The sequence below is a fragment of the Anas acuta genome, chromosome 14 (genome assembly GCF_963932015.1).
Source record: "Anas acuta chromosome 14, bAnaAcu1.1, whole genome shotgun sequence".
NCBI classification, from domain to species: Eukaryota; Metazoa; Chordata; class Aves; order Anseriformes; family Anatidae; genus Anas; species Anas acuta.
The window spans coordinates 10,737,871-10,762,267 of NC_088992.1; the positions used below are offsets into that span (position 1 = coordinate 10,737,871).

General features: G+C 45.2%; 3 protein-coding genes across 5 annotated transcripts in view; all 3 read right to left on the minus strand.

The window, feature by feature from the left end:
* Window positions 1-1,430: 1,430 nt before the first annotated feature.
* On the minus strand, window positions 1,431-10,932 carry ATP6V0E1 (ATPase H+ transporting V0 subunit e1). Its single transcript, XM_068698605.1, has 4 exons — window positions 10,757-10,932; window positions 9,214-9,261; window positions 4,744-4,871; window positions 1,431-1,929 (listed from the first exon to the last, which is right to left on the minus strand). Exons 1-3 carry the CDS (start codon window positions 10,858-10,860, stop codon window positions 4,778-4,780), a joined length of 246 nt encoding a protein of 81 aa, XP_068554706.1. The 5' UTR covers window positions 10,861-10,932; the 3' UTR covers window positions 1,431-1,929; window positions 4,744-4,777.
* A 669-nt stretch (window positions 10,933-11,601) lies between these two features.
* RPL26L1 (ribosomal protein L26 like 1) lies at window positions 11,602-16,004 on the minus strand. Its single transcript, XM_068698606.1, has 4 exons — window positions 15,852-16,004; window positions 14,828-15,000; window positions 13,988-14,128; window positions 11,602-11,773 (listed from the first exon to the last, which is right to left on the minus strand). Exons 2-4 carry the CDS (start codon window positions 14,993-14,995, stop codon window positions 11,645-11,647), a joined length of 438 nt encoding a protein of 145 aa, XP_068554707.1. The 5' UTR covers window positions 14,996-15,000; window positions 15,852-16,004; the 3' UTR covers window positions 11,602-11,644.
* Window positions 16,005-17,308: 1,304 nt separating this feature from the next.
* Window positions 17,309-24,397, minus strand: part of ERGIC1 (endoplasmic reticulum-golgi intermediate compartment 1) — a 66,057-nt gene continuing 58,968 nt past the window's right edge. For all 3 annotated transcript variants that reach the window (XM_068698595.1, XM_068698596.1, XM_068698597.1), the window contains exon 10: window positions 17,309-20,717. In XM_068698595.1, coding sequence (XP_068554696.1) covers window positions 20,610-20,717 — 108 coding nt within the window. In that variant the 3' untranslated portion in view covers window positions 17,309-20,609. The remainder of the gene's footprint in view (window positions 20,718-24,397) is intronic.

Here is a 24,397-nt window from a genome sequence, read left to right on the forward strand (position 1 = left end):
TGCTCGTCCTCCTGGCAGGTTTGGGAAACGTTCCCCGGGAGAGGTTTCGTGTCGGAGGGGACGATGCAAGAGCCCCGCTCGGCTCTGGGCGCTGTTTCACACTTAGAGCATTCGTCTGTGCCTCTCCTTGGCGCTGCTTTGAGTTTGTGCTACTGCTGCAGCCTACAGGTGGTCAGCCTCAGTTACTCACAAAACATGAAATTACTAAATAAAAGAGGCCCAGCCATTCTTATCATGCCACATGTGAAGAACTTTTGATTGTTTTCTTCACTTCTTGCAACTCAGTCATCCATGTTAATACCATACCCCATAGCACCTATAGCTGGAAACACAAATAATGCCTTTTTTTTTTTTCCCCCCCACATGTTGTTGATAGCACATCTCTGGAAACAAGGGGCCAACCACCCACCCTGGCAGCTCATTATTCTCAGCACAGGAAAGCCGACCTCCATAAAAAGCAGCTCCCTGTACGGATACTTGCATTTCCCACACAATACTGACAAAACCAGTTAAAAGCACGCAAAATGACACTAACACTTTCTCAACAGGCTGTCAGCTTATGACTCGAAGTCTTCAAGACTTCACTTTCTTTAACCCTCCTTTTATTTCTTAAACTTCTGAAAATTATCAAAATCCCTCAGGAGATCAGAGCGTTTCGCTGCAGATCCAGGCTACCTATTTCAAGCACTAGCAAGCTTCTCTCATACATATTTTAACTTTCTGCATCCTCTCCTGTTGTCACAAACCAAGAAACTGTCACAGGCTTTGATACCCGAGTTGTTTGTTAAACACAGCGACTGAATCTCTCTTCTAATTTCCTGCAGTCACACACACAGTCTTTAGCCACGTTAATTTCGGGCACACAGGTAGTAGGCAGTCACAAGGCAGACAACAGGTCACACAATATTCACAAACAGAGGCAAAACATTCTCTTTTATCTTCTTGAATCATGCTACTAGCTGGTATCTGTTTCAAAGCAAATATTAAGCATTCAGATAGAGGAAAATTTCTTTATCTGAAAAGCATATAAATATAAAATCAAGAATGGCTTGTTTGTCTGGGCTTTGAATTGAAATTGAATTCTTTGCATGAAATTCATCACCAGCAAAATATGCCGTGTGAACTGTTTTATTGCTCCTGTAGCTTCAGCAGTGAGAGCTTGGAACCTAAAATAGAAAACTTTTTAAAAAAACAGTAAATACTAATATATACTGATACCACTGAATATTAAATACGATGAGCAGATTGAGATATTTTAAACTGCTACATATTCAAAATATTCAATGTCTTGAAGCATTTCTCATCCCCTCCCTATGTTATATCAATAGATCTTATCCTCCCCTCCCAAGTACATCGTTAGTCCTCAGCTGAACTCTGGCAAACTAGCATCTGATTAAAACCAGAGAAGAGTTAAACATGGCACAAGAGCATTTTGTATAAAGCAAAGGATTAGCTTTATTTCCAAGTACGAGAAATTTAAGGCTCAATTTCCCCAAAACATAACTCACTTAAAAGAAAAAAGGCAATCAACATGTGGCAGCATTATTTCTCTTCTCCTCAGTTTCACTGCACACTTTTTTCCAAGTGCAGTCAAACAGAACAGAGGTGAACAGCACAGACGACAAACCTCTAGCTAGTGTTCCTACAGAGTAAAGTGAACAGGGAAGCTATGTCTCTGTAAGAAACATCAAATTTTAATCACACCTGAAGGTAACAGATAAAAATGTACAGTACTGAAGAGGAGTTAGAAATTGTATTAGGCACACTCTTAAACAGTATAGTAGGAAAAAAATAGAGGGCTTTTAACAAGCCATTTAAAGCACAATACAAGTATTAAGGCATTAATGCAGGCTTGGTATCCAACCAGCTACGTTAAGGGCATCTTTGGATCTGTGGAGTTTTTTCATCTGCAGGAAATCTCTTCTTTACCTGCAAAGCAAGAGGCAATTTAATTACTCCTTTCCACGGAGGTGATTTACTAATTGAAGACCAGGTTGTTGAGTTAACCACAACTATTTCCATTCCACAAACGCACCAAAAAGTTGTTAAGAACTGTACGTAATTCATCTTTATGGAGTTAAAAGAACAATCTCTACTTCCTTGCTTTCCTTACAATTTAATTTCCAAAGTTACGGCAGGTAGTTTTAGTTATATTATGAGCTGGTGGAACAATTATGCTACTCTTAGAAAGTTTCAAATAATTCTGCTGTAGCAGCATCCAGCCATCAAGATGACAGACCTTGTGCAAAGGCAGTTCATGGTCTGAGAATACACACTGGAGAGACAAATGTAAGGACAACAGCAGGCATTGCATCACACAGCTTAAAAGGAAAGAGGCTGCAGCCCTTATTTACCACAGCTGAAGAAGTTTGCATATCCTTACATACTGCTCTCCAAGCCATTAGCTTGATTACAGTCAGCCATCTGATGCATCACTTAAATTAGAGGGATACTGACCACAGAGAAAGACCAAACTTCTGTAATTTGGCATAGATCAATCAAGTCAGCATCCATAGAGGCATTACTAGAATGCAGTAAGCCTTCTGCATGTATTTTCAGCCTGCTCCACTGGTAAAGTTGAACAGGTTTGCTTACACTACCTTCATTTAAAACAAAAACAAACAAACAAACAAAAAACCAAAAAACAGTAAAACAGTCTCTCTGCTCTGGGAGTTAGTATTTCATTTTCTTTTAACTCCTCACACTCTGTCCATACTAATCCATCCCCACCTCAGTTGAAACAGAGGCTAAAGAGAGAAAGGACTATATTGCATGCACCTTGAACACTGCAGAGGCACATCTTAGCCAAAAACAACTGATCAAAAAATAAACAGTAGCTGTATTTATGGAATTAATTGCAAGGTCAGAGAGAAGGACCCCAACTCTTTCACATGGAATCCAATTCACAGCTCCAGTCTGGTAAGAAACTCATCTGGAGCCCCTAAGTGCACAGGCAGGACACTGCAGCCTGCCCACAGCAGCCACCTCCCTGCAGCCAGACTCACCCAGCTCTGCAGGGGTAACTGGAACAAGACCATGAAGAACTGTGAGTACTGCAGTAGCACATTCCTACTACCGAAAGGCAAGAATGAACGTGGTATCTAACCATGGTATTTGAGGATTATTTTTTGCTTCTACTTCTTCTTTAAGCACGCTTTTCCCTCAAGGACTAGAATTTTCATTTTATTTCAAAATTAAATCAATGTAATCACACGCATCAAAGGTTAAAACAAACTACTTCATGTAGCAGCAATGCGTGCACTACCTACAACTTAAATTCTCCATTAGTAAGTTTAGAACCCCTCACGTAATCTCTCTGTCCATTCCAGAACGCATTAGTTCCCTCTCCTCCTCAGTACAACTTTAAAGTGATAAGAGGAAAACGGAGATAAGCCCAGATTCTTGTAGCAGACGCCTAGACTACAAGTGTCATACCTCATCTCCAGTTGGTCTTTGCTGGTAGCAACACACAATCCATGTATCAGCCAGGAGTGAGCCCAGTTTTTAAATCCAAGGCATCTGCTTCTCCAGATAACTACACTTCAGGTCTCCGTTTTTGCTAACTATTTCTGTGTTACCACCACACAAGAGCAGTGAAAACGCACCCAGGACATTCAGCTTGCCCGAGCTACCTAATCACAGGCCTCTGCTTGAAGCAGGGCCAAGTCTACCTTTATTGCTTGCTGCTTAGAAGAGAAGATGCAGGCAAATCCACATGCCAGTGTCTGACACTACCCCAGTTCGGATGAGTCCTACTTTGAAGCAGCGGAGCTTTGCTTCAGGGTGAATGTTCAGGATGCTTTACAGCAGGCATTTAACTGAACTATAACATCCACTGCCATTTGTCTGCTGCTGCTGGACTTCTGTAAACAGAAGTTAAAGTAATAAGAGCAAAGGAGCAGGCAATTAAAGCAGTAAGAGGAAAAAACAAAAAACAGGTAAAAACCCTAACGGCGTTCAGCTACTTCGTGTTATCAGCATAAAAACAAAGATCACGGGTAAATCCTTCTGCAGCAAAACCTTCATTTGAACCTTCAATTCTAAACGTTGCCCTTTCAGAGATCCCTGAAGTCACCGTGCTACTTTTAATGCAAAACTGTGTATTTTTGCTGGTCATATCAGAAGGCACGCCTCACAACTACAACCATGGCACTCCAACAGCTCTACCCAGATCACCCTCACCAGGCTGAGCTACAACTCGGCACAGCCAGGCTGGCATTGAAATAAAAGCCATCTGCAAGGTAGGTGCTGGTGGTGCACATCGACAGGAGGTGAAGAGCCCCTGGACCTGCAGCTTCCTCTCAGGCTTCCCAGACGAATGGAGGCAACTGGACGCTGCCTTGGAAACCCGGACGGTTCTTGGATAAAATGGTGGTGGGCTGGGGAAGGGCTCAAGAGTTGTAAAAGATTAGGAAATCCACCCATGCTGGTTGTTAATGGAGAGGCCCTTCCCTCCGAACTACGTTTTTTCAGTCGGATGAAGAAATGCGGCGTTCTCCCTATAAATACCTGCGTGCTGAACACACGTGACCGGGTGGCAGAGGCTGTCCAATGATTCAGCCCAAGCCTTTCACAGTGTCTGGCCAAGATTAACACCCAACAGTTGTTTTGTTGCTGTCCCTGGAAAAATCAATTTCTCCTGCAAAACAGTTAATGATGCCGAACCTGCTGCTTACACTGCTGTTCAATTTCTCCTGAATCATTTAACATACCACACACACTAATAGATGTGAACATACTCACCTGGTCAATAAATTGCAGCAGTGGGCAGCCGTCCTTAAGGCCAGTGATATTTGAGGTACCAGATTGTTTCATTGCTTAACTGCGGCCCAAAGAGAGGGTTGAGTTGAGCCAGAATCGCAATCAGCCAACTGCAAGACAACCCCCCAACCCAAAAGAGAGAACATCAGCCACGTTACAGGACTTATTACATAGGGAAGGCTTGGCCAAAGCACAGGCACTATCAGAGGAGACAAGACAATATTCAGCAAGGGCTCGAATCAGCTCAAAACCTTGCTCGAGCTCACACAGTGCCTGGATACCAGCAATGAAGACCTGGGACCAAATCGTCCCAGCTGAAACAAGTTTGTCCTCCTCCATCTGAAGCAGCACAAAACCACCGACAGCACTCTCGCGTAGTTTCTCTTTGGCAGGAAATATATGACAGTCAGATAAACGTGGGTTCAGAACATAGAAACATAAAAAAGTCAGCCCTTTTCTTGATGCCTTTGAAGCATCCTTTAAATAACCAAAAATAAATAAATAAGTGAATACAACCAAGCTCAGAGAAATCCACTCTCCCTCATCTGCTGTTATTTTCCAGGTACAGCAGCCTGCCCTTGCAAGCCTGGCATAATTTCCATCAGTGCTTGAGCAAAAGTTGATTAAACCTGGCACAGACGTCAAAGAAACAGGGACCTGAAGCAAAATTGTAGACAAACCCCCCAGAACATAAAATAAATCAGGTAATCAATCAGTACGACAACATCCTCATCAGGCACAGCCATCTTGTCATCGCAGCACTCCCGAACCGACGCTGCAGAAGCCACAGCCACCGCCCAGAACAAGAGGAATGCAGTTTGTGGAAAACATCCAGGAAAGCTAAACAGAAATAAATATTCCGCTGCTACAAGACACATTTGCTTTGTAAATATTACAAGGTTCAGAGAGAGCCATGGATGCTTCCATGGATTTAAGTCTCCGTTAAATGCTAACTGTATAAACACAGTTAGCGAACACACTGGTTCATCTATCTGCTATTTCCAGAACGCTTTGTAAGGAGGAGAAAAAGCAGAGCAGCTTTGTAATGGGAGCTGCCACAAATGGATCAGAGTGCTCAGGCAGTCATGGAAAATTCCACACAAACCTGGATGCTTTGACCAGCAAACGAAGTGCAGGTCGGCTGTAAGAAGGCTACAGCAGCCACGGGCAAAAGGCATTGGCCAGACTTAAAGACAACACATCAGTAATACTCTTAAACATTACAAATATTTATTTTCTGTGTTGCTTTCGGTTTTGTGCAAATTAGGGCTCCAATTAAAACGAAGCGCCGAGCTTGCAGCAGTCTATCAGCCACACAAGCCTTGAAATACCCAACAGAGACCACAAAGCAACCGAAACATCAGCAAGACACCAACAAGACGAGCCAACAGCCACTAGGTTGACTTGCTTCTGGCCTTGCTAACTGAAGTGATAACAACGTATTTTGGAGCCCTATTAATCATTAAACTTACTTATGGTAAAAGCAAATTAGTTCTTAAAAATTGCACAGAATTCACTCTGAACGGTTCATTTTCAGAGAGAAAAGCTAGAAAAAGGGGTGCCAGAGCACTGTACCATCTGCCTTTAATACCCCAGACTACCAGCAGTGGGAGGAGGACAGAACACCGACAGCCTGAAGGACGCGCTTCTCCTCGCGCCGTGCGGCAGGGAGGGACACTGCACACCACCACCTCCCCTCGCTGCTGCCTGAGCTCAGACCAGCACGGCTGTGCACTATACGAGCTGGGAGCACGCTCTGAGTATTGACATCCCCCCTGTGTCACCAGGCTTTCAGCAGAAGCTGTGCACTTTTCTAAAGCTGTTTGTTGGGACCATGCTGGATGCCTGGCTCCGAGCACGGCGGCATTACAGGTCTGTAGCGTGTTCCTCCTCCCTGCACGGCTAGGGCCTCATCATTTACAGCTCTGAGCTCTGTGGCTCCCCTGCGTTCAACACAGGGCTTGAAAAAGCTTTTCCTGTGTCTTGCCAAGTGACAATCTATCGTGACAACGCAGAACAAAACGCGGCATTCAGAGCAAGACAAAGCAAGCCCCTGTGCCCAACGTGCAGCGTGCTGGAGCTGCTAAAATCAGGTATGGTGTTCGAGCCACCCACGGGTCCTCAAATCCTGCCGGATAGCAGCTACAACAGCTAGTGCTAATTACCCAGCTCATACAAGGAAACCAAAGTCCCCTTATGTTCTACCAGAAAGATTTTTAAAAGGTCTTCCTACCCTAACTGCCATCTGTCTGTGCTGCATGTTACAAATTAAGGTCCCGTTATCTCCGTTTAAATGTCAAATTGGGCAGCCGTATTTTAATCCTTTTAGGATCAGTACCAGATAATATTATTTTTCAAACATCCTGTCCTCTGCTAGTAGAATATCACAGTACTGCTGCAGGAGCTGCTTTGTAAACCGCAGAAGAGATTTAGGCTCTTTAGACAAAACGGTGCAACCTGGAATTTCTGCAGCAGTAACCCCCCACGCTTTACCTTTTATTTTTATCAGATTGTATGTTCTCCTTTAAAAGGTGGCTGGATACAAAATCTGTACACAAATTACACACACACAACAAATTCTGCACAGAACAAGCACATTAACACCACGTGATCAATGTGGTTACTCGAATTGATCACTGTTAAATCGAAACACAGAAGAAATACGTTTAAGTTGAAATGTGATCGACTCAAACTTGGTTAAATCCAGTCTGATTCAAATCAATTTGTCAATCAACTGGTGTTTAATAATAACAGGAGATTCATTTTTTTCCTCTCCATTTCAACTGGAAAGAAAAGATCAATAACACAAGAGTAGCTGCAGTGGAGTTTCAAACCACCCTATGAAGAAGTAGATGAACAGTACCAGCCCCCTGCTAAGGACACACAAAGACCTGAGACAAGAAGTTATTTCAGCCCCTAACACTGTATCTGATGAAGAATCCTCAGAAACCATTCTTTGGCCTTTCAGCAAGACCGGAACATTCCATACAGAATTCATGACAACACAATGACTGTGCGATGAGGCAAGTTCTGTCCTGGAACATCGGGTGCAAAATCTGCTTTTTGTTCCATCTTGGCAAGCAGAAACTACACATAAACTTACGTGCTTAACTACTGATGGCTTAGAACACAGTAAGATTTCCTTCTTTCTTTTTCTTCTTTTTTTCAAGGTGCAATTGGAGAAAGCCAAAGGAAACACGGAACACGAGTTACAGCCCACAAGGTTAAGAATGAAGACAGAGGCACCCACTCACTGGGCATGCAAAAGCAGATTGTAAATCACGTTAATGACATCAGCTTTGTAATAGATCTGCTTCAGTACAAAAAACACTAGACCTACAATGAAAGACCACTGAAAATTTGAAGTGCTCAAAACACTAAGTCAAATTTAGGAAGCTCTGTGACAAATACATTCCAGATCATAACTGGGAGGATTTTGTGGATGCCACGTGGCCTTGACTTCAAGGAAACTGTCCTTCCTCAAAGAGCAATGACAAAACCAGCAAATTCTGAACTTGAACTGGAAGACTAGGACATGATTTCTGTTAAAATGCAGTATAGGAAGGAATTCAACAAAGGAACTAAATTTAAATAAAAAACAAACAAAAAAGCATCCCCCCAATCAGAATCTTACCATAATCTGAACCCCATTTTGACACCTTTGCCAAAATAAGCATCCAGTTGCCCATTCTTATCTGAGTATTTGGGACCTAGCATGAGATTAGATTGCTAAAGAATTGGTGCACAGGGTAGGGAGCCTTCACGGCCTGCATAAAACCTGAATATCACATTACAAAAGTAAATTAAATGTGCATAAGCCTGTGCAGTAGGCAACCCAACAAGGCCTCTCCTGAAACGTGGCAACACTGATAACGTGGATTTTGGCTGCCAGTTCTTAGGAATGAGTAGAGATGCATTTCTCTAAATATGTTAAGCTCCTCACAGTATGTAAATAATACCTAAATACTCAGCAAAATATAAATACTATTCAAGTAGTACTTGAAATTACTCAAGTAATCGTTTTATTACTAGTTATCCTGAAAGATCTAATTACTTTCACCAGTCTAATCTCCATACTAAGTTCTTTCCAAGTACCTTTCAAAGTCACTTCTGCACATAGCTTTCCTGACACGCCGTCATTAAACTTGTGAATGAATAATCCAGTGACCTGGAAAGGAGCAACATCGAGTCACTGCACTGCAGTACTCAACAGTACTTGCCACAGGGCAATGACACAGAACAAGAGGAATTCTGGTTTATTTTAATGCACTTTCCACCACCAGGAAAACATTTTCTTCTCCATGTTGAAGGCCTTTAGGATCAAGAATTCTAAGGGCTGTCGAGGAACATCATGTATCCAGGCCTCTGTGAGTCATTTGCTTGAGTTTCCTCCCAAATTTCTTACATGAGAAATGTACCTTGATTAAGAGGCAAGACAGTATTTATACTTACAACAGGTAGCAGCAAACAGCACAGGTCACCAGCATCGTGTTGATAACACTGCAAAAAGAACGAGACACAGCTGATTAAGAGTCATGTTGTGACTGACCACAAGATACATAGGGAAAAAAAAACAAGCTCAGCTGTGATCATATGCAACATGACTCAACGTTAACGTTCTAACTGCTTCCAGCTGAGCACACTGCAGAGGCTAAAACTGCACAAAAGAACTGACACTGGGCAAACAGAAGCATGCAGCAGTATTTAGCTGGAGTAAAATCCAGTGCAGGGAGTGTCCTTGCTCCATTACACACGCTGCCATGTGCACCAGCAAGTTATCCAACTTCTGAAGCTGGATTTTCTAATACCACAGGAAAATGTTTTCTTCATGTTCAAAATTTTGCTTACAGAAATCTTCTCTGTCAAAGAGATTTCAATTATTTATCATTGACGTAGATTTTTTTGCACACAGAACAACTTCAAGCGGCCTTGAGATTTTATCTGCAGAATCAGTTTGCTTTCTTACTGAAAGTAAGAAAATAGTGATAAATGACAGTTAAGCTAAGAAGTAAAAGCCGGCCTACCCTTAGAAATGGCAGGAGTAAGTCTACAGAAATGGTATTAAAGCAAGAGGATAGGAAATAAGTTTACACTGAACTTAGTAGCAAAGTGGGGGAGGTTGTTGGTTTGTTTTAGTTTCCTTTTGCATACGCCCAAAGTGAGTAACAAGAACCCGTGCTAGGTGAGCATCTCCCAACACTTTTGTGACATGGATAACATTCCATACGTGTGTGTGTATAAAAATGCATAAATAATAACAACCCATCGGTACACATTCATCTGGTCAACCTTCAGACAAGAGCTACAGAACCAGCACAGCCTGCACAGAGCTCCAGGCGCCCCTCCTTCCCACATGGTCCCAGGCAGGAGCCATCGCTTGCAAGTTTCAACCAGCACAACACAAACTCCTAACCCTGTTAAAATCTGCACTGACTTCCTTGCTTAGAAGACGAAGAGACCAATTCAAACACAGCCTTTGGTTGGTGGTTTTTAAACGAAGAAAGAAACGAAACGAGATGAGAAGTTAGCAGGCTATGCAGTGTCAGCAGAGAACCAAAGACAGGAGCGGTATTAAACGATAAGATTGAGGAAGAAGAACAGCAGCGGCCTGTAACTGTTAAAGGGTAAGATCGAGGAAGCAGCACAGCCCTGCAACACCCACATCTGCCGGAGCCGAGGCCGAGGCAGGGCTGCCTGCCGGTGCCCGCTCCCCACAGCCAGCAGCGCCCCTTCCGCACCCCTCCCGGGGACACCCGAGGCCAGCGAGGCCCCGGGGCACGAACCCAGCTCAAAGCCAGGGCTGGGGAAGGAATTACGGGCAGCGCCTCCGGGGCAGAAGCGAAGGCAGCACCAGGAGCCCGGCCTCAGGGAGCCGCTCCCTCAGGGAGCCCCCTCACCTCAGGGAGCCCCCTCACAGCGCAGCGAGGCCCGGCCCGGCCGCGGCTGGCGGGGACGCCTCAGGGGGGAGCCTCGGGGCTTGTCCCCGGTCACTCACCCGCGGTTGGGCCCCTTGGGGACGAGCCAGGGCAGGAGGGCGCCGACCACCCCCCAGAAGGCGGTGACGGCCGCGATGGGCACGGCCAGCCCGCTGTACGCCATGGCCGCCGCCGCCGCCGCCGCCTCCGCCTCAGCCGGCCTCAGGCACGGCCGCCGCGGGGCCGCCTCCTCCCCGCACCAGGGGCCAATCGGAGGGCGCCACGTCACGCGGGGGCGCGCACGGGAGGGGCTGCGGGGCGCGTGCCCGCGAGGGGGGAAGCACCCAAGGGTGCTGAGGAGGGGCAGGGCCGAGCGCGGCGCTGGGGGCACCCAGGGGAGAGGCGGGGGCAGTGCCCGGCACATGCAGTAGTCGCAAGGTGCCCTGTGAAGCCCTCAATGGCCCCACCTCCTGTCAAATTCCGTAGATAGCAGCAAAAATGTTAAAGGGGATTGCAGAAAAAGGCTCACAGCCAGAAATAGTTTGTTTCAAGTGGCCGGTAACATGTTCAATGTGTACGGCACACAGAATTAACGTCTTCATTTAAAACTGTCAACTTCTCTAAGCGAATGTCAGAGATAAGTGGAAAAAAGTTTACCAGGCACTAGATGTGTTACTGGATTGTACCTGTCCTGCACCACTCCTCCCAGCTTTGGCTGAAACACAGCTCTACAGGGGAAAGGTCAATGGTTTCTTAAAAGCAAAAATGATTAGAAAACTTGTAGGTTACTGGGCTTTTGATATAGCCACCATTAAGCATTAAACTTGTAAGTATTATTTAAAACATTAACTTTAAACCATTAAGTATTTCAACGCTGAGCGGACACTTTATCAAAACTTGCTAACGCAGAAGACACAACACCAGGTTTAGTTTTAGCAGTTCTTTAATGGTGTCAAATAGAAAACAATCTACTCTTGCATCTTTTCGATTGTTTCTTCCTTGTATTTGCCTTTCTCCTTGCCAACCTGGCGAGATTTTGCTTTACGCTCCAAGATCTTCTTGCGATCTTTGTCCAGCTTTAGCCTTGTGATCACCACCTAGGGAAAAGACAAAGAATTCAGCATCCTCAGCATGAAGTACAGCAGCCTGACAGCACAGAGCTAACACAGCGTGGCCTGGGCCCATCACCTCCAGCACACTACCAAAGCACAGTTTATTAACACACGTTTTTTAAGTTGGTTTGAGTAGAACTGAGGTACTGAGCTGCCCACATATTCCACAACGCTGCAGTGTATTGATTTCTCCAGGTGCATTCAAGCAATCGAAATATATGGACTGTGGCTTGGATGCATGGCCACATTTGAGCTAACTGAAGAGCAGCCAAATTTCGATCCAGCTACAGAATGAAATCATTACTTTGAAGTAAACCCAATTTCCATCTTTTCATTGGAACGCTGTCTGTTACATCAGGCACTGCTCAAACACGATGGACACTGCACCGGCATACAGCTGACTCTCCTTCCCACCACCACAAAGGAAAGCAATGGATCCTGAGGATGTGAGGCGAACAGCCTCAAGCTGTGCCAGAGGAGGCTTAGGTTGGCTAATGGGATGAATTTTGGCACGGGAAGGGTGGTCAGGGCTGGACCAGGCTGCCAGGGAGGTGGTGGAGTTGCCGTTCCTGGCGGCATTTCAGAGAGGTGTGAACGTGATGCTTTGGGAGATGGTTTAGTGGTGGACTCCGGTGGATGGTTGGACTTCATGAGGCTTTTCCAACCTAAATGATTCTATTAATTTCTCCATGTTTTAAACAATGCTACCTGCATTTTGGAACACTAGAAAACCACACAGCTGCTGGCTGCTGTTGTGTCATTGCTATACTGCCTGGAGTAACCAAACATCTGGCGTTACTGCAGGCAACAATGAAGTCTACGCATCACTGACTCGTACGTGGAGAACGCTTTCAAGAACACCATCTGCTACTGACCAGTTGTAAAATGGACAGGAATCATCAAGTATTACTGCTATGGACACATAAAAGATAATCTGCCCAATCCATCTGCTACCAGATTCTTAGTGACGTTTTGTAACAATGCAGAAGAAAACCCAAGTGCTGATTTTCAGCCCCTGGTCAGTTTCAGTTCTTTTTCTACCCCCGGAACTGGCAAAGAAATAAATACTTTGATATTATTGAAAGAAGCACTTTAAAAATACAATTGACATAATCAAATCATAGAAATTGATGTAGGCTGCAGTACAGCTAAATGCTCCTGGTTAGTTCCCCTGTGCAGTCCGGTCTCAATCATCCCTTTACATAAAAAAAAAGGTGGGGCAAGACACCAGTGACGCATCCCACTGCCAGTTTGCAACCAAGCATTCCCCTGTTCCCATGCATTAACAACTAGAATCTGTACAAAGCTTTCCCAAGGTCCAAATCCCAGTTAAGGAAAGCTTTCACAGAACCGCAGGACCAGCACAAACCTCAATTTCTTCCACTGCTATTTATCAGGGAAGTAATACCCAGCTGTAGGTACACTGCTTCCATCAGTGTCACCTTGTACCTCAAATGTTAGTACTGCACACAGGTCATTAGGCTGTTTTGGAACCATTCTGCTCTGCCTCTCCCATACATACCAACCTTTCAGACCAGAAAACCTGCTACAACTGGATTTCCTCCACCAGCACTTCAATACCCATGCCCACATGGCAGGCTTGAAGCAGACTCATTTCATCTGCTTCAAACTAGGTTCCTGGCTAGTTGTTCTGTTTAATAGGAAATGTTTTGCTATTATGACCTGAACAGGCTTTGCCTGGTTTTTGCTAACTCTAAACACTGTAAAACACTTCAGGCTAAAACTGGATTCAGGCAAAATTAGTGCCTAACAGTCGCAAGAACAAATCACAGTTCTGAGCATCTATCCAAACATTTCCAACACTTCCTTAGTGCAGTGCCAGACAGCAACAATGAAGGGTTGTTCTACACAATCCATTCCCAAAACGATCATTAAAAAAAGTAAAACTATTTGTGCCTTAAAAACGCCAAGCTCTTCCAAAAAGCATTTCAGGAACCCTCTGAAGTCTGTAGCAACTTGTCTACCAAATAAGCCTCAGAAACATCTGAGAGCTCCTGGTTCCAACCACTACTTCCCTGCTACTGTGACACTGTAGCTTTTCTTTGGTTATTAATGCCCATCCCAATCAATCTCAGCCTGTTATTCCACGTGCTGTGACAAGGTTCTACTTATGCAAGTAGCAGATTTTTGATTTGCCAGCAAGGCCTCTTTGTGCCCTGCCGATGTCACTTTACGCACCTTGCTAGGATGGATTCCCACGTGCACAGTTGTGCCGTTGGCCTTCTCACGCTGCACACGTTCGATGTAGATGACGTATTTCTTCCTGTACACCTGGACCACCTTGCCGATCTGCTGCCCTTTGTAATGCCCCCGGACAACCTACAAGAGAACATAGAAAACATGTTCCCAAAACTTACAAAATACCCCTGTAATAATTACTAGGCTATAACAAACACAGTGTCATTACCCCAACAGAAAACCAGAACTGCACGGGTTGAGCTCCCAACTCTACTCATGCCAGAAAGCTATCAGTTACTGGATTCAGGTGATCACTAACATGGTAAATACCATGGATCAAAACCTTCCTTTTCCCTCATTTTGCCTGCAGTAAGCCCTAATCAAGTAACTTCAAATCTTTTCAACCAGAACAGTCAACCTCAACAGTTTTACATCTTAACTTTTCCTCTATCATGGCATTTTAAAACAAAAAGACCATCTAACTTCATTCATTTCTAAACTGATCCTTCCCATAGCACATGTAGCAAACAGCCTACAAAAATGAAATAATCATTTTTTTGCTTTATTGTTTAAAGTCTTTAATCCAGAACGATAATCAATACACGCAACTAAATCACTCATGTAAACAAGGCGTATACTTCTACTGCCAGATTTATGTTCCTCTTATCTTCCTTCTCACTGGTGTGACCTTAAGAAATACTCAACAGGCCAAATCTATGATTACATTAACTTGTATTATTTTTACAAGACTCATGGCAATGCTGTAGCATCGATTTGAATTTGGCATGGAAAACAAAATATGAATGAACTTCAAGCGTGACAGTACAGCCTGAAAGATACCTGGACTTCATCGTCCTTTCTGATGGGCATCGAGCGGACGTTGTATTTCTGCCGCAACTCCTTGGAGAGCGGGGAGGACATTATTTTTCTTCGGATGTGAGAAGGTGCATTGAAGTGCCGTTTGCGGTTCTTGCTGCGGTCTGAGGTCACAAATGGATTGAACTTCATTTTGGCTGCAGGAAGAACAACAGAACCTTGAGAGACTTATTACTCAAACGCGTTCCTGTTACCACCTGCCTATGCTAAGTACGCTAAAAGTTAAAAATGCAGCTGAGCTGTTTTTACTCCCACTCCAAATTTGTACAGCTTTACAATATGAATTTTAAACAAGGTTTAAGGCTCTTCCATAATTGACAATGACACTATGCATTGTCAAATGTGCTCTGTGTGTGCATGAGACCATTCTTTCTAACCCAGATCTAAGTGTACTCAGAGTGTGGGACATCTGATGGAGCAGTCTTAGTTTTGCACCAATGTAAACATCTGCTTTATTTATGAAGTGTGCATACATTTCAGACTTGCACAGATAGAATATTTGTAAAGCTTAGAGAATGCAATATTAGTGCAGTGCAATGTTAGACTTTGCAGCACGTAACAGATTTGCTAAACGAAGTGCATTTGGCCATCCCTAAGCCTCAATAACCACGCCTAACGCTGTCTGCCCGGACACAGCTATGCCCTGCCTGACAGCCTGGCCCCGGGCGCTTCTGTTTGTCCACGCCAAGCCTCCCCGCGCTGCTAACCAGAAGATCGCAGCCTTCCACTGCGTTAGACCATTAAATCTACGAGGTCTGCGCGGAGCCTGCGCCCCCCCAACCCCGCACCCACCCCCGCGCGCCGCCCAGTGCCGGCACTGGGCCCCGCCTGAGCAGACAGCCCCGGCTGCGGGCCGGAGCGGCCCCTCCGGGCCCAGCGGCGCCCAATCCCGTCAGCAGGGCCCGGTCCCGGCCCCAGCCCGCCCCCAGGCGCGGCCGATGCCGGCGGATGGCGGCCGATGCTCGCAGCCCGCCCGCGGAGCCCTCACCCCGCTGCTGCCGCCGCGCCGCTCGGCCGGAAAGAGAAGGAGGCGCTTCCGCTTCCGGCAAGAGGCCGCGGGGTTCGCGCGAGAGCTCGCGAGGGGAGCGGGCGCCAGCAGCGCCCCCTGGCGGCCGGAGGCCAGCGGTGGAGGCGGAGAGGGGAGGGGGCGTGGCCATGTGAGGCGGGGGGCATGGCCAGGAGGGAAGGGGCGTGGCCACGCGGGAAGGGGCGTGGCCAAGCGGGCGCCCCTCCCCCGCCCCTCCCGGGCCCCCTCAGGGCTCCCCTGAGGCGCCGAGGCCCGGCCCCAGCCCCCCTCAGGGGGACACTCATTTTTTACCCCCCCCCCCAACTTCATTTTTTAGGAAATTATTCCCAGTTGCTTCATTCTGGTAGAAATGAACCGTCTCCCCTCAGAGCTGGGGAGTTGATTTCCAAAAGGGGGGCGCAAGGGGGGCCCGTCCCTCAGGCAGGGGGTGCAGGGCAGGAGCGAGGCAGGAGCAGCCCCCCAGTTAAAAATAACGAATTACCGAACGTGGTGCGGACACACTGCGCCCATGCTCCGTCTGGCGTAACCCTGCGCAATTCAATCTTCCCTAATTACCTCAGTGTGATTTCCAAATACTGCGTGAAGCAAGACGAGACGGAAATTAAAAGGTGGGGGGTCAAAACCGGGGTTATTTTACACACCAACTCACCAGGGAAACAAAGCCAAAACCAGCGAGTTCCAAACACAATCCACGCACCTCATTTGAAAAAAAAAAGGCAAAAAAAAACAACCCCAACCTGAGGTTAGGACACTTGGTACCATGCAAAGCCGAGCGCTGAACGTCCAGCCCTGACTCAGGGCTGATTACAAAAGAGCCCCCGTTAACCCCGGCAGTGACCGCATTGTGCCATAACGCTTAGCTCATTGGAGCAATAACTAAAAACAAACAACAAAAAAAAGCCCTTTCAGATTGATTTTGCAATGGCAGTGAAACAAGAAAGCAATCAAAACACGAGAGATTTATTTGTAATTGTAGAACTAAAAAGCCTAGGATTTTATTAACATCAGGTTGCAAATTAAAAGGGAAAGGCGAGAACTCCTGAATAAACTCCACTGTAAAAATGCAAGACTTGTGCTTTAAACATTGCCGTACCGCGTTACAGGACTACAACCCCCGCCCCTCTCCCCCTTCTTCCAAGGACACCTCATCGCCGTATCCCAGCTGGAACTTCAAAGGGCTGTTCTAAAGCAGATACTCATTGCAGTCATTTTCAGCCCCAAAAGTTTGTGTATCACACAACCAGGAAGCAACTTTAAATGAGAAATAGTCAGAAAATTAACTATAAACATTACCATCTACACTGCGGGTTTCACTTTTTACAGAGCAGTAGTTAAATGCAGATACTTGGTACATCAAACATTCATAAATGCATCTCAATTTTTTTCTTCTCATCCAATTTCCATTTTCTTAAAAAACAAAACAAAACAAAAAACACTTTAGCAGTCCACACAGTTCTTGAACATGCCAAAGCACAGCTTCACAGCTTCCCCTAGAGCTGAAATGCCGACTCCACCACCGCAAACATCCCGTGCTGCAGGTTCTCATTGTATGATGAAGTGCAGCTTCGAAGAGGTTTATTTAAACCAGAATATACACAAGTGCTAAATATTTTACTTCCTACAGGGATGTCGTTCTTGGAGAACCACAAATACTTCCGTCAAAATACTGATTTGAAAGAGCAAAGTCAAGATGAATGAACACCTAAAATCAACAGCTTTCCTTCCACTATGGCTTGAGATTATTGTTGTTTGCATTGATGTTTCACAGCATCGTTTTATCTCTAGAAAATGTCTGAGAATAGAAGTGAAATCTAGTGACACATGTATGCACGGGGCAGGACTGCTACGACAGTAACCACTGTGCTTTCACATTTGGAGAGAAGAGCAAATCCTTCTGTAAATACATGATGCAGCAACATTACCTGATCCAAGCCAGCCATGCCTGAAGGACAAGCGTGCCACAATGTACGGCAGACCCTGAAGTCAGCCTTGGCTTGGTAGTGCTCAAAGGCTTAGACCTGGCTTAGAGAACTAAGGTGCAGACTGTTTTTTCAGCAGAGCTTTGCCAGAACTTTATTAGAATTCGGTTTCCACATTTAGAAAAAAAAAAATAAAGTGATTTATTACATGATTGCAGTGGACATTTTGGCAGAGAAAGCAAGCACACTGAAGTATGCATCTGTTATTTCCAAAAAAAGTGAAACATTTTCACTGATCTGGTTTAAAGAACTGGCCTGGACTGCACAGAAGGCAGCGTTTTATTCAGATAGATGGGGGGGGGGGAAGGAGAAGGGCAGAAATTACCCACCGGGGGCAGGAGACACGCAGGAATCTGCAACCAACTTTTCTAGTTTGTGTTGAAGAAATTATAAAAGGGAAGAAACTTCAGAAAACTGACAGCGCAATCCACCGTGCTGCAGGGATCTTCTCTTGCATCACTCACAAGGATGCCCTGCTAAGACATTAACATTGCGTCCCTGAAATCCATCAAGTTCGCATGCTGTAAGCAAAGATCCAACAAATTCAAGAGCAAAACTAGGATTTTTTTTTGCTTTAAGTTTCAGTTGGTGACAGTGGATCAGAGGAAAGAAATCCTTCAGGCAGCAGGAGAAGGAATTGCAATGGAAAAACCCCAGGCTGCCACTAGGCAGCCGCCGCCACCTAGTGGGTACCGCTCGTGGACAGACGGACACGCGCACCGAAATGAAGACAAGCATCTCGTTTTCAAGTTGATTTTTGTAAATGGAAAAAAAATGTATAAAATCTATCCATACATTAACAGATACAGGAAATTACACAGTCCAGTTTACACCTAAAGGAACAGCAATCAGTCCATAATAAGAACAAGGAAAAGTTCCAATGCTGTAACTGGTCAGGAATCACTACAGGGCAGAAAATGGGCCAGGGTAAGGTGGGGGGGGTTGTTGGCCTTTTTATTCTTAGGGGGGTGTGGGCATGTATGCGTGTGTGCAGATAAAACTGGCTACCTTCCCTACTTCCAAAAGAATGAGACAATTTCAACAGACATGTATTAGGAATACTTTTGAAATGTATTTGACTCTAGCATTAACACTGAATATTCAAAGATTCATATTATTACAACAAAATGTTTGGATACTTTGGCCTCCAGGAAAAGGCAATGGACAGCAGATATTATCCAAGAGAAATCCTGCACCCGTCTTAGAATTTATACCATTGATTGAGTTAAGGATTTTAATTTGTTATGATTTTTTGTCTATCCTGGAACACTTAAAATCTGTGTATCCTCGGCTCAGACACTCACAAAGCATGCAGAGACTGTTACTAGTCAAGGAACATTTAGGAGGCTACGCAGAATGCACTGGTGGGCATTGGTCTCATTTTTAGTGAACTCATGTCTCCTGTTGCATACAAGCCACGCTTGGCAGTAGCTTCCCCCTCACACCTCCATTTACTGGAGGTCTCAGAAGACGAGGCTTGAATGAACGGGCATGGAAGTTCAGGTACCGTTTTAAGGAATAGAAGAAAATTGCTAGCAGGGGCCGGGTTGTGGGAACGCCTGCCCTGCTGTCGGTGTACCTGTGGGCAAACAGTGTCAGTCTAGGGCTCAGGAAAGATGCCTGATTGGATTTTAAAGAAACAGGTAGGCACCTTGAACCGTGAAGAGACAGACTTCCCGTGTTTTCCAGGTGTATTCAATATACACACACAAAGCAAGACAGTAAGCTGTGCTCATCCACCCAGAAGACTGCATCATTTTTTCTGGACACATAGAATGGACAACCCCTTTTCAAAATAACAACAACAGTAATAATAATAATAATAATAATATTAAAGCAGAATTGCAGAGTCCAGACTGCTGGGTGGTCTGTGTTTAAAGAAACAAACACAGAAGAAAGAAAAAAAGCTAATGCTGTAAAGACAACTATTCCCTTTCAAAGCAAAGGCCACATAAAACTGTGTTGCTCAGTTTGGTTTTTACTTCATGCCACCTGTAAACACAAGACTGGATATTCAGTTTCTGGGAAGAAATTAAACCACTTTTACATCCAGAGTAAAAGAAAGGCCCTTCCTCTGCCTGGATCACAGATCATCCAGGAAAAAGTAGCTGGGGGAAAGCTTCCTTTTCAAATTTGCTCATTTCATTAGAAAGGTCATATCTGAGCAAAAGAGCTTTCCATAAAAGCCCAAGACATTTCTTGATGTTATTTCTGCCCTCTGTCTCTAAAGCTTGCTACAGGAACTAACACTTTCCATTCCTCACCAACAGATACATCACCTTTTTGGCACCACGGGTGGAATTTCTTCCTAATGTATAACTTTGCGTTATATAAAAGTCGATTGTCTAATCATGCAAATCCAACAAAATCCCCAAAGTGCCAAAAGACAGCTTAACTCTTTGTAATCTACTACCTAGTTTGTACACTGCCATCAGAACCTCCCACAGACGATACTGTTCTCCTTACTTAGATCTGACAGTACATTTCATATATAGCATTTCAACCTGTTTCTGGGGGGAGAGAATCAAAATCTAAGCCCTGATTCCATTGATTTTATTTTTTTTTTTCTTCTCAGAGCTCTGAAATGCATGGAAATTTCTTTGATTTGTTGAAGAGGTCTTCAATGAACAGCCTCATTAGAGAAAAACTTACTGATTCAATCAAATAGAAAATAAAGACAAAAACAGGTAGTGGTAGGTTTCTCAATCTTTGACCCTGTCCTTGGAGACGAGTTTCACTGCTACTGCATCTTCCCCAGCTGGATCTTCTTCCAGGCTTCTGATGCTGTGAAAATGCAGGAGTCAAGGATCCCAGCTACAGTAAACGTTCCCCCAATGATGGCACATATCTGAAACACACAAAAGAGGAAATAAACGTGAGTGAGGAGGCAAACATTTACGCAGCTTGAAGCTGAGAGGAAAGATATTGCCTACTGCTAGGGTATCTTCTGGAAGCACGGTAAGAACTGAGTAACAGCGCAGTAATTACAAGACAATCATTCAGGAAAATTGTTCTCTGTAGTGGAATAATTTAGTCTTATCCAGAATCATCACAGCTTGAGCCAGTCATAAAACCCGGCTCCTAGGAGTACAGCACAAACGCTGTTCTTTTCCAGGCTGAACTCCACCTAACAAAGCTTTCTAGAAGCTCTGTGTTGCTCACATCTTCCTACTGCTGTTTTCTATTATAAATATCACGGCCTTGTAGTCTTTTCCCTATTTCACAAGACACAGCATTTGCAAACAGGCAAAAGACACTTAAATAGCATGTTAAAGGATAGTGACTAACAGAAAAAAGTAGCTACCAGTGACACCTACAGCTAAGTCTGTCTAACACTTTCCATTACAAGGGCTGCTTACAAAAGCTCTGCCAACTTAACCGCTTGTGAGCCAAGGTTTTCCATACAAGAAGTCTCGGGTAGAATTACATAAACATACAATCATTTTCAAGAACAGATGTAGGGAAAAGTTTAATCTTCTGATAAGCGTAACAGCCTAAAGCGGTTCTCAAAGGTTAGAAAAACACAGCAGTATTCTGAAATGTCAAACTAAAGGCAACTTGGCATGGAGCACCCAAAATCAGGGGGCACCAGTTGCAGGCACTGCACCACATCGCTTCAACGCATTTATCTATGAAGTGGGGACAAGGCCAAAATTGCCTCCCAGGGAAACCACGAAGGAAAACGCCTTTGAAGTGTCCAATACCACGACAACAGCTGTCTCAGAGTCCTTGTGGAAGCACACAGCCTGAGGCTGGGTTAACACAGAGCACCCGAGAGCAACACGGCGGTAGGCAGGTGAACACCGCACGATGGGAAGGAGCGGTGCTCCCGGGGTGCCACCCCACCACACACCGAGCTGGGCTGGGCTCACATGGAAAGTGTGATGCACAGTAACGTAACCTAATGACATTTAACAGCTAAGTTCTAATTACACAGGACCTGGCATTTCCTAACGCCCGCATTTTTTGACTTTGTAACTGTGATGCTCTTTTAATTCGGGCTTTTGCATGTAATTCGTTGGGTAGGATTAGGTGGCTCTGAGAAGGAGAGACAGTGGGTCAGCGAGGATGGGACACGATGCAGGGCTTATCTCCTGAGAAGGGCCTGCCTAGGAAAAGAGGAGCTGGCTGTGAGTGAGAAAAGCAGGGCTTCAGGGAAATGCAATGCAACTAACGCAGAGGGGAAGCGGAGCCACACTGACCTACTGTGTCCCAAAAACCACTAAATCCCACAGGCAGAGTTACAGACAAAAGAGCAACGTAAGAGCAGCAGAACTGGGTTCGGCATGGAGTTCACAACGGCAACAGAACAAACAGGTCATTAATGACGAGGGAAGGCAGCGAGAAATACATCACTCATTTACACACATATCCATAACCAGGGTATTTGTGTGCAGTCAGCTCAGTGAGACGAGGAGAAGCAGCAGGGACAGCAAGGCAAGGTAAACATGGCTTTCTGAGGGACGGTTGGCATTCCAGAAGATAAGGGCTTCAGAAACCAGAGCAGCAGCCTGAGGCAAAGTTAGTGATTTTAGGGAACAAGGCCAGCTCCTGCCCTCTGTGTCCCCCAAATCCCCACAGCCTGACACAGGGTGATTTTTCAGGGAAAACGACAGCAATGGCGTTGGCTTAGTTCAGTTCAGAGCAGCTCAGCTGACGGGAGATTTTACTCTGCCAACAGCAAAACCGTCCAACATGAAGATTTTGCATCATATGGTAGGAAAATGTGACTTCAGTGCAGCAGCGCAAGGTGGGGGGGAAGAGAAAAAAATATATATTCATCTGCACTGCTCCGTGCTGCTGAGCGTTTATGACTCACACACACCTGGCACTCGCTTGGAGCCTGCCTCCAAGCACGCACACAGTGCCCTGCTTTGTTGCGACAAAAAAAGGCAGCGCTGGGGTTGGTCTCTAGGTCAGCACGGAAGCTGCACCACCACACTCCTGGATCATCGCTGCTCTCATACGTACGGAGCTCTGTTCCTTTGCAGCGCCGAAGGAAGGCAGGCATCGTGCCCTTATTCATATTTAATGGGGTTTTATGCTGCGAATGATTTGTGCTTGGCCCCAGGAGTTTGACTCAGGTCTAAGCATTAAAGGAGGAAGGAAAAGGAATACAGAAATGTAGTCATTACAGAAGTGAGAGACCATGCAACATGGGACGTACAAGAGGCTTTTTAACAGCATATGATTATCGGATAGTTGCTGGGATGCAGGCTAAGTCTAAAGCAGAACACCAACAGATATGCAAGAGGCGAGGATGCAAGCAAGACGACAGAAAGGCAAAGGTCAGACGTGACTGTGGACCTCTGGCAGGTCTTAAATTTGGGGGTGATTTAAAGGACAAAGGAGACCAGTAGGAGCACCACACAATTCCCGATACAGTAAGCTGCAGAATTCCACCCAGAGGCTTCTGGCTGACCTGCAGCACATCTTGTAAAACTACACTATCTTGGCTCTACAAAAATCCATGGGACTGAGTCTGTGCTACCTGTTGGCAACAAGTCCCACAGCAGAAATAATTCTCCCTGAAACCCATATCTTCCCATTACTTCCAGCTTAATTGTTTTCACACCTAGCAGGCTGACTAGTCCTGTCATATCAGGAAAAAAAATAGACTGTTTTTTCTTTTCTTGGATTTTGAACGCTTCACCAGAAATTTGGCTTGTTTTCTGCCTGCTGTCCTCTTCCAGTCCCTAGACTGACCTCACGATAAAACGCTTCTGTCAGCTTGGCCACTTGCAAGAGAACTCATGAATTTTCAGCAGTGAAACTTTCCCCTCTGCACCACAACCTCAACCACAAGGCTATGAATGGCTTCTCTTTACTGGGATGTATCTTGATTTTACACTGTATGATTTAACAGGCAAAAACTACTGTGTGTAACACTGTGCTAGGTGTGTGGTTAACCCCAGGATCCATGGCAAATTCACAATGTGGCAACAGTGGCAGCACTGATTTACAAGCAATTCAAAACCCTCCTTAGTACTGAATTTTCTGAAGTGTGACACGTAAAGTAAAATCTACCCTAAACCAATGCCTTTTGTCCTACCCAGGAGGCACCTCTAGCATGGTACAGAAAATTAGGATAATTCTGAGTACCACAAAAGCCAAGGAACAGGCATGAGTTTGAGTGCTGAAATACACAGTGCAGCGGTTCAGCTGGGAATACAGAGGGCCAGCAACCAATGCTAGGCATGTCACCCTTAGCAGCACTGAAATTTTTGGGAGGCAAGTGCAATACCAACAAAGAGCATCAGATAACCTTCCCAACAGCAGAATGAAATTCCTTGGGTTCTCTGCTGAGCAGCCAATACCCTTCTCACCTGATCACTCCACATGGGATCATCCCTTTTCAGCGTATCTGTCCCTCCAATGTCAACACTGCTTACCCTGACACACCATGCTACATCTCCAACCCTGCTGAAGTTTCTTTGAAACCCTAAGGATCCTCTCACCTCCCCGGCACACACTTATTTTGCTGGAAGTCACACGGGTGCCTTAGGAAGCAATCTGCTCGATAAAAGG